This window comes from Aphis gossypii, chromosome 1 (assembly GCF_020184175.1).
Source record: "Aphis gossypii isolate Hap1 chromosome 1, ASM2018417v2, whole genome shotgun sequence".
NCBI lineage: Eukaryota > Metazoa > Arthropoda > Insecta > Hemiptera > Aphididae > Aphis > Aphis gossypii.
Window position 1 is genome coordinate 74,689,986 of NC_065530.1, and position 15,892 is coordinate 74,705,877.

Here is a 15,892-nt window from a genome sequence, read left to right on the forward strand (position 1 = left end):
CAATATTAATAAACACTCTATAACTATCTGTCTCGTGTCGCGAGTACAAAACTGTCTGACTTATCAGAGTTGTATTATTTATTTTAAGGTACTAACAAATTAATACTTACATTGAATACAAAATGATGTATTTTAGTTTAAAGTATATATTTTTATTAATAATAATTGCAAATGAATGTGTTTCTAAAACTATAAATCAAGATAATTTAGAGTTAAAATTTGTTTTCATAGTAAGTACAACTATCTTACCTAAATATATTATACTCGTATCGTACTAGGTATCTACAATCTACATTTCACATAGATATAACTGTACACAAAATAAGGTTTATAATTAAGGTTACCTACAGTACCTACTGTACTTACCAGTTACTATACTGTCTTTACTGCGTGTATATATTATAATAATTATATGAACTTGGACCAAGTACCTACCAATTCTATAGATAGGAAGCCAGGTAGGTATCTATTATATTATCTACAGAAGTAAATAGATAGATGAAATGCCAGAGTTCATTTATTCATTAATTGTACCTAATAAAAAAACTTGGGAGTGATCCGCTGCAGTGGCACCAAAGTTTTAAGAAGTTTGTATTGCGAATCTAATTATTATTTATTAACACCCTACGGGGTAAAATGACATTGTTTAACAATTAAAAATCATACAAGTTATAATAAATAATAATAAATAAATAACATAGGTAATCATAGAAAATATAATTAATTACCTAATAATTATACACTATAAGATTCAATTCAACATATAATATAACGATAAGAGGTACTAATTATTATTACTAAATACACCTAACCTAAACCACTCGAGAATTTCAACATAATATATTTTTTAAAAATATTTAATATATCATTTACCATAATATAAAAGGCAATAGCTAGGTGAAAATAGTTAACGTGACAGAATTCAGATAAGTTAGTTGATTGGGGCTGAGCGTTTGCACAATTACATTATTGACCATTTCTGTGGTTTGTGAATACTGTATACTCAATATTAATATGACATAATATAGGTACTCACTATACTTTGTAACTATATATTATATTGAAAGTGTTAAGTAGAAGTGTTATGGATAAAAATATCGTTAATATTTTGATTATAAATTATAATGCTATAATAGTACCTAGGTAGCTAGTAAGTAATGTAATATTATTCTTATTAACTACATTATTCATTTATATAATTATATGATACTAGTAGTTACATAAAAAAATTGTAGATAGAAAACTGACAGGGGGGGGGGGCACGTGCTTAACGATTGTAAATCATATAGGTACTCTACAGTTACTTAGAAAATTATACCTATATTATAGTAGTTCGTGGTTGCCAAGAGGTGGACTGGGATCCAATGTTCTACAACACAAAATGATTCCTAGTGGTTTGGTGTACAAAAACATAATAATTTAATTTTTAGTTTTCAAAATTGTCACATTTAAGTAAAAATTCTTAAGCTATAGGTATCTTCCAAGTTTACAATACAGAATTTCTTCAAATCCTGTACCATGATAAGTGAATAATGTGTTGGAATATTTTCTTATTTTGTGGTTTAATACTCTTAAATTAGGTAGCAAGATACTTACCTAGGTATTTATTAATTATTATAAATTGCATTAAACAAATGTGTTTAATTTATATTAGATGTACATTTACAACTATTATTATTATTTTATGTCATCGAGACCTTTTAACTGATCACGAAGTTATAATAAAATACTCGTGAAAACTGACAATAATTGTGTTTTTTGTCCGGTACAGTTGATGAGACACACAAATCGCGCACCGCTGATCCGGTACAAAAACCAAACGGACCAGATACCCTGGCCCCGAGGCTTAGGCGAGTTGACCGATCAGGGCATTTGGAATGCGTATCGAGCAGGTCAAGCTCTGCGTGAACGGTACTTGGGCTTCTTACATCCCCTGCAGCGGTACACGCCTTCTGAAATCGACGTGTCCTCTACAATGGTTGACAGATGTTACCAGACCGCAGGCTATTTACTGGCCGGAATGTATCCGCCCAACGAAGAGCAGACTTGGAATAAAGACTTGAAATGGCAGCCCATACCGATCAAGACGAGTATGTCAAAAGACCACCAGGAAGTAAGAAATAAGGATAAAAATATAATTGCATGATCTTTCTATAGATAATAGGTAGGTATCTAATAAGTGGTATAGGTACACCGTACACCTGTATATAAAGGATATGGTCCTACACCAGTATCTAATGTATAACATAGTATACCTATATATATATTGCCCTATTGATAGGTATTTTATAATCTGTATAGGTAGTCAGTAAGTTCTTCAGTTAGTTGGTGTCTTCACTTATTCAAGCATCAACAGCAGATTAGGGCTGTTTCCTTATGCTTACTTACAATATTGTACATAGGTCAATAGATATATCTATTAGTATCGTTAGGTTAGATTTATTCATTATAAAATAGTTCAGAAAATTTATACTTTGGTAAAAAAAAATCAAATTATTTTCTGACATCACCCGATTAAATTAAATCACATGATAACTTCTTGTACGTTACAATATATTATAAAAGCTCATATTTTAGATTTTGAGAGATACAATGATTATATTGGGTTTTACTGAAGCAGTACAAATTACAGTTTGTCAGTAATAAATGGTTAACACTTTTAGGATAAAAAGAATAATTTTAAACTTAATTATTCATATTTTATTTAAAATATAAACTGAAATTCCTGCTTCTGAAATTAAGAACAATTTTTAGTTTACAGGAGATCCAAGCACGTGTCCAAAGTATGCTATGGAATTACATGAAATTAGTGAAAATGCTTTAAAAACCGAAAAGATAAAAAAATTAATTAAGTATATGAAAAACTACACATCAAATCCATTAAATACGCTTTATGATGTATTAAAAGTAGCAGATGTCATTATGACACAAGTAAGAAATTCAAATCAATGAAATTGAAAAATTAATTTTTTTCATTACAAATTATTATACTAAACAACTTATAGATTTCATATTATATATATATTTTTAGCATATGGCAAACCATCCAATTCCTGATTGGGCATTAGAACGATATACTGATATTGAAGAGTATATATTATATTCTATGACCATATTAGCCGAAACAGATCAAATGAAACTTTTATATTCAGGTTATTCTTTATACTTATTATATTTTCATTAACAAAAAATTAGAATAAATTTATATTTATTAGGTGAAATGTTAAATGATGTGTTAACACGAATGGAAGCATCAATAAATAAGTCACCAAACGCAAAAAAAATATATTTACATGTAGGTCATGATTCAACAATAGTTCCTTTTCTGAAGACACTAAATATAAAAAATATAACATATCCACTTTATGGAGCTGCTGTTGTAATGGAATTATATGCAACAAATTCAAATGAAACAGTTGTAAAGGTAAATAATATAAAAATATTGGTTGTATAATTATAAATTATTAAATGTTTATTAACTTAAAAAAATCTAGCTACTATACAACAGAAACTATGAATGGAAAGAATCAAACATTGAGTTAATTGAATTACCAGGTTGTCCACAGCCATGTCGACTAGAAGATTTGCGCACACTCACACAACAAATGATACCTCGTAATTTAATTGAAGAATGTAAAAATTAAAAATATTAAATTGTATGAAACACCGCTTAAGTTTAGTTTGAATTATGTGTACTTTGAAATTAAATATTCAGTCTGTCTTAGAGATTGCTTCTAATCTCTCCAATAGTTGAGGATGAGTATGGTGCCAAGCTGAGAAGAGAGAATCGTAAACTGGAAATCCTAAGTTATCATTGTGTAAACTTATTAATCCAGTTTCAAGTGACTTTGCAAGTCCAAGTTTTTTTGCAAAAGCATCAGCTTGAAACTCCAATTGTCTACTGAGTGTAGTCATAGCAAATGATATAACAGTGTTATATGGAGAAAATACATATTGAAAAATAATTGCTAGACCAATGATAACTGGATGGGTTGACTCATAAAATCCAAATGCTCGATATAACATAGAATTGTCATACAGCCATCCAAAAACAAATAACATTATAAATAAATTTACCTGAAACAAAAGTATATTATAATATTAAATAACAATCTAATTGTACACCAAAAAGATAAATTATTAATAAAAATACCTGAGATATTATAAGATAAAATAATATATGGTTTAGCTTCCAATGACCAAGTTCATGACCTAAGACTGCCAAAATTTCATCATCATTCATTCCTTTTCCGTTTTCTTTGATTTTATCAACATAAATATTTTCTTCGATTTCATCATCAAAAGTATTTTCTTCTACTAATGTTTTGTTATTCATAATATCTTTATTATCTTTCAATAATGTGTCATACAGTACAATGCGTTTGTTATTGAAAAATCCATAAAAATATGCATTGCTATGGGCTGATCGCTTTGAACCTAAAGTTAAAAACAAATTTGCAATAATAAAAATAAATAATCATTATTTTTAATACAACAAATTTAATTGTATGACAATATTTAAATAAAACAAACATAATTTAATAGGTGATAAATAATTTTTTTATGAAATTTAAATAATTTACCTTCTACAATATATATTTTGTAAAGAGGAAATTTAACTTTCTTAGCCAGCTCTTCGATTCTAGACTTCAAAACACCATCCGGCAATGGTGTATATTTGTCGAACATTGGAGCAATAAATTCTGGATATACTGTCATGATAAATAATGAAGTCACCACTGCAAATATCCACAACCAGATAAAAAAATAATGTCCACCCCATTTAACAATAGTTATTGCAGCTGCAGTTATTGGTAATGAAATTACTTGAACCAATAAAAAGTTCTTGATCTTGTCTTTAATGAAGAAATTGAAAGTCTAGTTAAATATTAAAAATAAAAATATTAATAAATAAATATTAAATACAAATTTTATATTGGGTATTTAATTTAGTGATTTACTTGTTTGTTAAACCCATGTTTTTCCTCAATAATAAAAGTGCTGTATGCTGTGATTGGCAAAGACATTATTGTACCCAAGGTATTCATGCACAGAAGAAATACACAACTGGTCATGATTTCACTATCATTATATCGAGTCTCAGCCAAACAATATTTGCTAAAGTTCCATAATAATGTAAATCCATTAAAACAGATGAAACCCTAAACATTTAAAACAAATAATACATTTTTAGCTTGTTAAAGTATGGTGTATTTGTAATTATGCTATACTGATAAAATATGTAATGCAATATTAATTTTATTAAAACTATTTTGTTTTATTTATTAAAATTAATAATTTATAGTGTCCATAAAATTAAATCATAAAAATAGTAGAAAATGTTCTTATAAATGTTGGAAAATAATAATATCTGTTTGCTCTTTTTTTTTTTTAATATTTTATAGTTCACGTATGACATATTACGTTTTGAATCCAATATTACGGCACTAACAGTTTTTAAGTTTTTAATTTAATTATAAATGAATCATTCTTAAAATTAATCTAAAAATAGTCATATCAATAACCATAAGAATAACTAGTTGTATATTACTAGAAGTTTTCAGATGTTAAGAAACAAGTTTTGAATATGTATGTAACATATGATTTTATTTTAAATTAGGTACCTATGTAATAGAGTAATTAAACAGAGATAAAAATTTTCTTTAAAATCATGATAAAATTATTTTAAATAAGTAATAATAATGAAAGATAGATTAATATATTTTAAAACTTGTTGGTTATAATCTGTTTTGTATATAATCAAAAAGTGAACATAGATAGTATAAACAAAATTATTATATTATTTTTGGTAGATTTAAAATAATTTGCTTAATAATATTTTTACTTACAGTTGAAATGATCATATTAATCCATTCTTCTGCTATACTGAAACTATTTTTATCAATACCATAAGATTTTGCCTTATTAAATGTTACTACATCTAGTACATCAGTTAATCTTTCAGGAATTTTGTCTGTAGTTTTATACACACGTCTCTAAAAATGTATTACATTAATAAGTAAAGAATTAAGTAAACATTTGTGCTAATCGATTTTTTAATTAAATAGATTTTTCTTAAAATTAAAGTTGTACAAAAAATGAATACAATAATTATGAATAAACATTTTATTTATATAAAAATTAATTTTTCCATATAAAATTTAAATATTTTACCTGTCTTAGCGTTAAATACTGTTCCCATAGGAATTCTATCCAAGAGAAAGTTAAAACACCATAAAATACACAAAATTCGGGTATCATGATTAAAAATTTTGGAAAATGTATACTAAATTAAAATGTAGTAATATAATACTTATTGGATATTCAAACACATACGAACTAAATCGTTTGAAATAAAGAATGAACTCATAAAGAAATTAACATCATAATAATCATACCCTGAAAGATAAAATAGTCAGTTGTAAAATTGACAAAATTATAAATTATAAAATATATGAAATTGAAATAGTAATAATATTACATTATAATTTTACTCCAAGTCCAAAGATAACAAATACAAACAACAACAAAGACAAGTTGACAAATAAACGGATCACAAATCGAAATCAGTGCTAACGTGAATTTCTAATATTTCATATACCAATCTCGAACACACTGTATTTTATATAATCACATCACACTATCACAGTATTACAGAATGAATGAAAAACAGAAAAAATCATATTTTTTATAATTCACAGACTTCTATACTATAACTAGATAAGGAACTCGTAAATTATTTATATTACATTGAAGCTCGTGTATTAGTTTCCGCCGTTTTGTCGGTTGCCGGTTGGCAAAACATTACATTTCCTATACAAAAATATTAGGAATAACATCGTTTTTAATGGTAAAATATAGTAATAAATGAAAAATTATTTATATACAAATATAAAATATTTTTAATTTATTTAAACAACAGGTTTAGTCATCATAAAATACATTACAATATAAATTATATAAAACCTGGCTTCAATTGATAGCGGGAGTTCGCTATCTAGTAGTTCTATATAGAAATCTGTGTTATAATTTATTTTTTATTCTCAGCCTCTCAACAACTCTGCCATCTAGACATCTGGACGTCTGGTTGCCCATCACTAATCCGGTAGCCGGTAGAAATGTATACAGATTCGACTACAGGCTTAATTAAATAATAATTATTATTTATTATAAATACTTTGAAAATAAAAAAAATCTAGAAAGTAATACGGAAAAAATGTATTGGATTTTCCCAAAGAAAGTTCTACTTTGGTTCCACTATAAAGTCTCATGACAAAAAAAAATTTGTGATAGTTCGATTTATCGACTGCTAGTTTATAAAATAATATAATTAATTCTAAATTTACTATAAAATATTCATATACTACAACATGTATTATTATTTTTATAATTCAATTCTGAATTGCACAACAATTTGGTAGATATAAAATTACGTATACCTACGTATGTTATAGCCAGTTATAGGTGTCCTACCTATTTAATAATTACATTTAGGTAGGTATTTAAACCATAAATATTTGCTAATTGATGCATACAGTGATACTAATTACAATAAAAAATAATAATCGTAGTCATTGTGTAACCACCCGCCATAAACGTTTTATTAGTGTAGCTGATTCTAGTAACATCATTGATGTACCTACAATTGCACTACTGAAGTTCAAGAACCCACTTGAACTTCATAAAACTGTTTCCTACATGACAATCTAAGTCTATATTTTATACCTACATTTGTACACTTGTATATTATATTAAGGAGTTATTATTTATAATTGCCAATTTGGTAAGTTTAAGATAGGTACCTAAATATACCATATTATAATCCTAGAGGATATATATAAAAGCATTGCAACTTGAAAGTATTTACGAGACATGTTGTAGATAGATTATGGATAGGTAGGTATCTAATACTTAGATATATGTACCTTGCTAACTTTTGTTACAAAACAATTGTATAACTCATGTACCTACTTATGTAATTAATAATTAGCAGGTATTTACTATTTAGTGGTAGGTAATCCGTCCATAATATACATCCATAATATACTTTATAATGAAAAAAAATCAATACACATATTATATAGGTAGTGGTTTCAATAAGCTCAAAGTATTTAATTTTATGATATTATAACAATTTTTATAGTAGTGTCTAAGTAGGTATTATATATACCTAGTAGTTAAAGGTTTTTTAATTTTTAAAATTATATAATAGTTTTATTTCAATAGGTAGGTATATAAAATTGATACCCTCGTGTATGGTGTATAATATCTAATTGATATTTTTTTTACATAATTTTCTAAATTTTCTATATTTTCCATTAGGTAGGTGATTTAGTACATTTTATTATTTAAAATAATAATAATAATTAATAGCCAATAGCTAGGTACCTAATACCTATATGGCTATATCAGCCTATTATATCTACTCATTAATCGATGGACGATGGGTTATAAATATTATAATGCATAATATTTTGTAATGTGGTAGGTACCTATGTGTATGTGGCATCGTACTATATACCTAATGGTGACTAGGAACATAATATCCAATAAAAATAATTAATAAATTAATAAATGGTTTTATATTATCTACTTGGTACTTATATACTTAATTAAACACTAATAGGTAGGTACAATATAAGTTATAAAATATATACCTAGCTAATTAAGTTGATACATCACATAGTATAATATAATTATCTTACTTAAATTATGTTGTTAAACACACAACACATTAATAAGTATCAATAATAAATCAACTGATTAATATTCAATAAATTATACATTAAAACTATCTCAACACTATAGATATATAACCAACACAGAACACTCAATAGCATTCGAAATGATTACAACGTAACTGCCTACGTAAGTAACTATAAAAAAAAAATAGAATCTATTTTACTATGATACAGTTTTTAATAGAGAGCCTATATAATATAAAGGCTATATTAAATATAGGCTCCCTAGTTCATCATATTTTCACACAGGGTATGGTAAATATTTAAATATTATAAATAATTATAGTGAAAATAGTAAATACTTAAAATATCAAAATTCCGGGACACTAAGTTTCGTTACGTCGATAAATCGTGTACCATATTAATATAAAATACCTATATATAGGTAGCTAGGACGTACTCGACGTAGTACGTAGGCATTACTATAGGTATTATATTATGTTCTTTGGTACTAGCTGGTAGGTACATTATTTAGATTGTATACCTAAATCACGATGTAGACGTCTGTTGTAGTCTGTAGAGACATTGGAGACTATAAAAGATACCTTTATCCATATTTTTTCTCTACATTGTGACCTAAATGAAACTAATTTTAAAATAAATTCATCAGCAACAGCTGTTCCGTAGACATTTCACGGTACGGTGTACGGTAGTAAATTATTGTAGCATCTGGCCAACCCGTGCGGCTGATGACGTCGGTCGTGGGTTAAAACCCGCTGCCTCCCTATATCCGCTGACAGTATAAAAGGAGTCGTAGCACATGGTGAAACTTGGGTTCTTTCGCACGAGAAACCCCACACGTCTCGCTATCCTGCGCTAGTGCTTTCCTTAGCTGCTGCAGCTGTCGCGGTCGTGTTGTTGCGTCCGGTCGGTTATTTCTAACGCGAAAAAATTAGCTTCCTTGCCCTCGCCGTCGCCGTCCGCGCGTAAAGCCGCAAAATATTTTAAATAAAACTGACGGACGTTTCCATAGGCCCCTTCAAACATGTCGTTATCCCAATCGTCTGTGGTAAGTAGTACTTACTTTTACTTACTAAGTACACCTCTGTGGGCATGTCACTCCCGACCGTTTACAGTTTACATTCTTGTCGTTGAGTGACGCGCATCGATCGACCAACGCTTTGTCCGACCTAAATCATATTTTTTTCTAATAAGTAATACGATATTGCCACATATGCGCTGGTTCACATTCGGTTTTCTCGGTCACATAATAATTATTACTATATGTTCTTTGATATATTATGTTGAGTGTTTATCGTAATAAGTACCAGGTTTTTTTTATGTTGAGCTTGACTGTAAAGAATAAAGAATTCCACTCTTCATGGCTAGCATAAAACTGACTATTATTTCCATATGGCAATGACTCAGTCGTTATGCATTATATTTGTGACTCCTTTTAAAGGTTAATTTTGTAGGTCATTAAATTTAATTATTTGTACAGTAGTATCATATTTAGTAGTAATTTTTCTATGATACCTGTAGATAAATCTCATTTTTAAAATTATTGTTATTATGTACTATGTTATTCCTATAATATACGTCAGTTTTATAAAATGTTCAGAATTTAATAGAAATTTTTTTAATTTTTTTTGTTTCAATATTCATGCCATTGTTACTAGATTTGTACTTAAATTCTATTAAACTGAATGTAAATAAAGCATTCAAATTATAAAATATAAACATGTATATTCTAATATAATGAAAATCATTAAATGTGTATCTACTTTTTTTTTTAAAACTTATTCACTTATCTTACATATAATCAGTAATAATGTTATAAGTATAATTAAATAATAATAAATACTATGTAGTTTGTTATACAATTTTTAATTAGGTATATGGATATTTTAGTCTTTAGCACTTCATAGTATAAATAATTGCGATAGTCTACCTATTGTTTTATATCTATGTTCTTTTAAAAATTCATTATTCACTTTTTATTTCCTTAAGTAGAATTTATCATTTTCTTATAAGATTTTAATTTTTGAGCCTATAATACATTTTGAAGTGCTGGATAAAATGGATAAAATGGATACAATTGATATAATATTAGGCAAATTATTTTCAATGATTCTATTAAAAGGTTCATAGGTACCTACAATGTTTTAGTTAACCAAACATTTACAATTCTAATATTATAAGACTAAGGTTATTGATTTTGATTTATACATTTATCTGTTAAACTAATTTTTTATTACCTACCTAACTCAGTTTTATATAGTAATCAGCATGAAAAATGTTATTTTTTTATTTTTTGCAATTATTACAAAGTTAATTATAGTTTGTTTTAATAGAATTGATAAGGTATTATTACCTAATTATTTTAAATTTTAAAGATACGCGTATATGTGTATAACAGTCTTTTTAAAATCGGAAATAGCTACAGTCTAAGATATACAGCGTAGTTAAAATATATTTTTAAAAATATAATATAGTTTTTTGACCACTGCTTTTTTCAAATCTTAACGGTTACTGAGTATTTAGTACCTAATGAGAATGTAAATTATAATTATAAATAGGGCTAGGATTTATATGCAATAAAAAATTGTAAAATATGCATTTTATTTACCAAAATATGCAAAAATATGCAAAAACAAATTTTTATTATTTCTAGAGTATTATTATTTATCATAATTCAAAATTGTATTATTATTACATTAAAATATTAAATATTAGTTTATATTATATCATTATTACATGCTACTATAATGTGTTGTTTCAATAATTTTCAATACAAACATCCAGCGATTTGAAAGTAAAATAGATTTATACTGACTAAAACTCCTTTCCACATCACACGAGGTTATTTGTGCATATTTTAAATAATGCGATTTATCCTGGAGTTAATCAATATCGATTTCTTAGACAGATAATAGTTATACTTTATATTTACAATAATTCGACGGATAAACCAAAAATTATCGATTTTATGAAAAAAACACCATTTAAAATTAACAATAAATTATAAAAATTTGAAAATTTAAGTTAAAAAAAGTCAAAATTCCAAAAATCTATAAATATGCAATTATATGCATTGTGTTCAAAATATGCAAAAATATGCAAAAATAAATTGGTTCTATTTAAACGAGAATAAGCCAAATCGTGGACAAATCTGACAACCATTAAATTTGGACTTAAGGAAAAAAACATGCAAATGCATATAAATCCTAGCCCTAATTATAAATTTATATATTTTATTTTATTGTAAATTTTTTCAAAGTAGGAAACTCCCCTCTCTACCAACACACATCCATAATCTAGTCCAGACAAGAACATCTTTGTTTTATCTTACCTGAAAATATGTTTATTTTATTTATAAGGAATAGTAGTATGCATATTAATTCAAGTAAATAATTGTTAATAATTTCAGATGAAATTATATCAATCTGTAATTGATGATACAATAAATAGCTCTCGAGAATTTTTTGCTGAAGAAGGTATTGACGATCAAATTTTAATGGAGTTACGTCAATCATGGGAATCTAAAGTAATGGCAAGTAAAGCAGTTGATGCACCACCTCCTCAAGAAATTACTCAACTTCCTAAAACTGTTACTTCAACTGTTGTTAAACAAACTAAAAGCCAATATGCTCCTACGATAGTCAGTAAGTATTTTTTTATCTTAAATCATTAATAAATATTCTTTATAATTGTTAATAAATAAATAGATTTAGATGCTATAGTATATTTAAATTATCAATTATTATTTTTAGATAACTCTGTACATCAATTAAAAATGGTCCAACAACAAAAAATACAACAGCAACAGCAACAGCATCAGCAACCACTTCAGCCACAGCAGCAACAACAACAACTACAACAGCAGCAACAATTACCGCAGCAGCAACAACTACCGCAGAAGCAGCAGCAGCAGCTACAGTTACAGCAAAAGCAGCCACAACAGCAACAACAACAACAGAACACTATAGTTTTACCTGCAGATTATGCAAACAAATATGTACCAATTCAAATAACCTTACCAGCTCAGACTGGTTCCCAAGAATCAGGATCTAGAGTTCTTTCTATTCAAGTTCCAAGTTCTGCCATACAAGGTTTGGATAATTGTTTATTTATTTTTTATTTTTTAGAGATTGTTATTATTAATTTAAATGTTAAATAGGAAACATGCTACAGAGTATTCTTAGTGGTCCAGTAATAACTAATAGTATGGCAATGACTACTCCTTTAGCTACATCATTTTTACAACAGCATGTCAATAGTGTACTTGCTGCTCAATCAATTTCAAGTAAGTTATTTTTTAGAAACTTTTTTGTTTTATCTTAATGTTACATATTATATTTTTATAATTTTTAGGTGTTCAAAATGTTGTTCAACCAGAATTTTTATCAGATGTACGAAATACACAGCAACAGCAACAGCAACAACTTCAACAAAATAATCAAGCATTTATTAGTGGGAATGTGACTGGTGGTGTTAAAAGAACTATTGCTCAGATAGATGGAGCTAACGATTCTTCAACATCAGATGATGATGATGATGATGATGATGATTTAGATGATGATATTGGTGATAATGATGATGATGACGATGAAGACGATGACAAAGATCAAAATAGTGCTTCTGATGCTGTAAGCATATATAGTATAAATTAATTATGTAGATCTCAATAGGTGAAAACTGTTGAAATACCAAGTTTAATGAATTATGCTAGGTAGGTAAAGATATGTTTTTATTTTTAAAAAATAAGGAAAAGAAAAAAAAGGTTTTTGCAACTATTTAAATAGGTATTAGTATTAATTATTATGTATTTATATAGATAAATGTTTAGGCTTAGAGTATATACTTATTAATATAAAGTAAAAACAATGTCGCTCAGTTTTTAAAAACACTACTTATATGGGGACAAAATTATTTCACAATGTGACAATAATTGTATAGTTTAGTAGGTACCACTTAAAATAACCACTGGCATTACCAAATTATTACAATTTAATTTAATTAATAATTATAAGTTATCAAAACAAAATATTTCTTAGTTATTATTCTATCTTCGTTTATACAATATGTTGTTGTTCTGACAATCGTATGGTAAATTAACGCTATTCAAAACTGTTGCAATGTAATTTAAATTAAATAACATTTTAGTTGTATAAAAAAAAAATTGGGTTTGATTTTGGCACAATATGTTCTTTTGTTTATTAACTATGTTTTTAGAGTTTTTATAGTTGCATAGGGAAATAATCTGAACAAAAATGGAATAAACTGATAACAAAATTAAAATATGAATTTCTGTTATATGTTTCTACATTCATTTATTTTTGGTGGTAAACATCGTGTATATTTAGTGTTTAAAATTCATTTTAATATTATTTTAAGATGGTAAGATGCATATTTGTTGGTTTTCATTTATTCTTAAAACTTGGTTCAAAGACCAAAGTATACAGGGTGTTTCTGAAATGAATGAGGACACTAGTATACGTATACTCACTGTGATGATCCAATGAAGATTTTTTTCTATCTTCAAAATCTCGGTTTCTTTTAATATAATGTGTTAGTTAATTATGTATGTTAAATAACAACAAATAACTATCACCAGCGTTAATTTTGCAGTTTTCTCATACAAATCAATGTGTCACACCACTTTTTTTTTGGTCGGTGATTTGAGCGTTAAAAATGCGCGACAAGCTCAAGAGACGATGTGACGTCTTGATTCGTATGAGAATTTTACAAAAAATACAACTGGAACATTTTTTTTTACATTTAAGATAATATTCTAAAAATAACTTGAAGAAATCCAGATTTTGAAGATAGAAAAACATTTTCATTGGTTCATCACAGTGAGTACTACGCGTATACTAGTGTCCTTATTCATTTCAGAAACATTCTATATAGTACTAGTGATTGATCAATCTGCGTTTGTCAACTAGCTGACTGAGTGAACCAATCCACCTCTGACTGTAACACATTAATTTTGAAATAGCTTAATTAAAATATTTTAAATTTAATATAAATTAAAATTAAATATGATAAATGTTTTAAATTTATAGTAATATATTATTATATAGTACTTATTATAATAGGTATGCACTTTGTGTCATGGTTGTATATTTATAAAGCTATAACCTAAACCTGTTTGTATATGACTACTACATTGACCTCGTGTAAAAACAATATTATTCATTAAATACAATTACAATTTTAAATAATTGAATATTTAAGTAAAATGTATTAAAATATTACTGTAATATATGTTGATACTTCTATTTTAAATGTACAAATATACTTAAATTTACAGGAGCCATTGAATTCTGGTGATGATGTAAGTGATATTGACAATGGTGAATTATTTGAAACTGAAAATGTTATTGTTTGCCAATATGATAAGGTAAATTTAATGTTTAATTTAAAGTAATTTAATAAGTAATCAAGTATATTACTCCTGATAACTTGTGACTTTTTTCTATTTATTGTTTAAACTAATATTTTTCATCTAAAAGTTCAAAAATTGTTTGAAAATAATATGTTTTTATTTGTTACTATAGATTACTCGTAGCAGAAATAAATGGAAACTTTATTTTAAAGATGGTATAATGAGTTTAAATGGTTATGACTATGTCTTCCAAAAAGCAACTGGTGATGCTGAGTGGTAAGAGGTGATATGTTTTGTGTTATAGTTACAACTAATGTTAAGTACTCTGTATGAATCAATTATATGTATTTAATAAATTGTTCTCAAGTCTTCTTCAATGTATAAAATTACTTTAGGTTTTTAAGTAAATTCCCAAATAATTAAATTTGATTTATGTACATACAAATTATGTCATATTCTTTTTGAAAATGTGGAGGTATTATATTTTAACAATCAATAAAGTTTCCTATCAATTTAGTTTGGATAACAGTAATATAATATATAATATATTTTTATTTATTGGTAATATGTATATATTTATTTGTTTATTGTAAAAGAATGGCCAGATAAGCCAATGATAAACAATAATTATACTACCTAACCTAAATCTTAAATGAACATCAAGAAAATGAAAATAAGAAATTATAAGGTGTTAAAGAATGAACAACAAAAGGATGGTTCTATATTTATAGTGTCATAGTTAGTGGTTCAACCTACTAGTTCAGAAAAAGATTACTTCTTCCGTGGAGACTAATAAAACATTTTAAAATCAACATAGTTA

General features: G+C 26.6%; 3 protein-coding genes across 4 annotated transcripts; 2 read left to right on the plus strand and 1 right to left on the minus strand.

Annotated features, from left to right (window-relative positions):
- On the plus strand, nucleotides 1-3,726 carry LOC114119717 (lysosomal acid phosphatase-like). Of its 2 annotated transcripts, none has more exons than XM_027981396.2 (6): nucleotides 1-230; nucleotides 1,772-2,113; nucleotides 2,755-2,931; nucleotides 3,032-3,152; nucleotides 3,216-3,424; nucleotides 3,495-3,726. In XM_027981396.2, exons 1-6 carry the CDS (start codon nucleotides 123-125, stop codon nucleotides 3,642-3,644), a joined length of 1,107 nt encoding a protein of 368 aa, XP_027837197.1. In that variant the 5' UTR covers nucleotides 1-122; the 3' UTR covers nucleotides 3,645-3,726. The 2 variants fall into 2 exon arrangements, with proteins under 2 accessions (XP_027837197.1, XP_027837198.1); XM_027981397.2 differs by lacking the exon at nucleotides 1-230 and adding an exon at nucleotides 1,583-1,600.
- On the minus strand, nucleotides 3,447-6,475 carry LOC114119715 (CAAX prenyl protease 1 homolog). The gene is made up of 6 exons (XM_027981393.2): nucleotides 6,175-6,475; nucleotides 5,850-5,996; nucleotides 4,962-5,162; nucleotides 4,584-4,878; nucleotides 4,154-4,437; nucleotides 3,447-4,077 (listed from the first exon to the last, which is right to left on the minus strand). Exons 1-6 carry the CDS (start codon nucleotides 6,259-6,261, stop codon nucleotides 3,712-3,714), a joined length of 1,380 nt encoding a protein of 459 aa, XP_027837194.2. The 5' UTR covers nucleotides 6,262-6,475; the 3' UTR covers nucleotides 3,447-3,711.
- Nucleotides 6,476-9,463: 2,988 nt separating this feature from the next.
- On the plus strand, nucleotides 9,464-15,637 carry LOC114119721 (transcription initiation factor IIA subunit 1). The gene is made up of 7 exons (XM_027981401.2): nucleotides 9,464-9,750; nucleotides 12,112-12,346; nucleotides 12,455-12,793; nucleotides 12,862-12,987; nucleotides 13,056-13,330; nucleotides 14,998-15,087; nucleotides 15,245-15,637. The coding sequence occupies exons 1-7, from the start codon at nucleotides 9,727-9,729 to the stop codon at nucleotides 15,350-15,352; spliced, it is 1,197 nt and encodes a 398-aa protein (XP_027837202.1). The 5' UTR covers nucleotides 9,464-9,726; the 3' UTR covers nucleotides 15,353-15,637.
- The last annotated feature ends 255 nt before the right edge of the window (nucleotides 15,638-15,892 follow it).

Bases quoted from the DNA above. Each gene is read 5' to 3' on its own strand.
- LOC114119717 (XM_027981396.2), top strand. From the start codon at position 123: ATGATGTATTTTAGTTTAAAGTATATATTTTTATTAATAATAATTGCA. The intron at 231-1,771 runs GTAAGTACAACT...TGTCCGGTACAG, and splicing joins AGTTAAAATTTGTTTTCATA to TTGATGAGACACACAAATCG. The intron at 3,153-3,215 runs GTTATTCTTTAT...TATATTTATTAG, and splicing joins AATGAAACTTTTATATTCAG to GTGAAATGTTAAATGATGTG.
- LOC114119715 (XM_027981393.2), bottom strand. From the start codon at position 6,261: ATGATACCCGAATTTTGTGTATTTTATGGTGTTTTAACTTTCTCTTGG. The intron at 5,163-5,849 runs GTAAGTAAAAAT...TTAAATGTTTAG, and splicing joins TTAATATGATCATTTCAACT to GGTTTCATCTGTTTTAATGG. The intron at 4,438-4,583 runs GTAAATTATTTA...TTTTAACTTTAG, and splicing joins CAAAATATATATTGTAGAAG to GTTCAAAGCGATCAGCCCAT.
- LOC114119721 (XM_027981401.2), top strand. From the start codon at position 9,727: ATGTCGTTATCCCAATCGTCTGTG. The intron at 9,751-12,111 runs GTAAGTAGTACT...TAATAATTTCAG, and splicing joins CGTTATCCCAATCGTCTGTG to ATGAAATTATATCAATCTGT. The intron at 15,088-15,244 runs GTAAATTTAATG...TTGTTACTATAG, and splicing joins TTGTTTGCCAATATGATAAG to ATTACTCGTAGCAGAAATAA.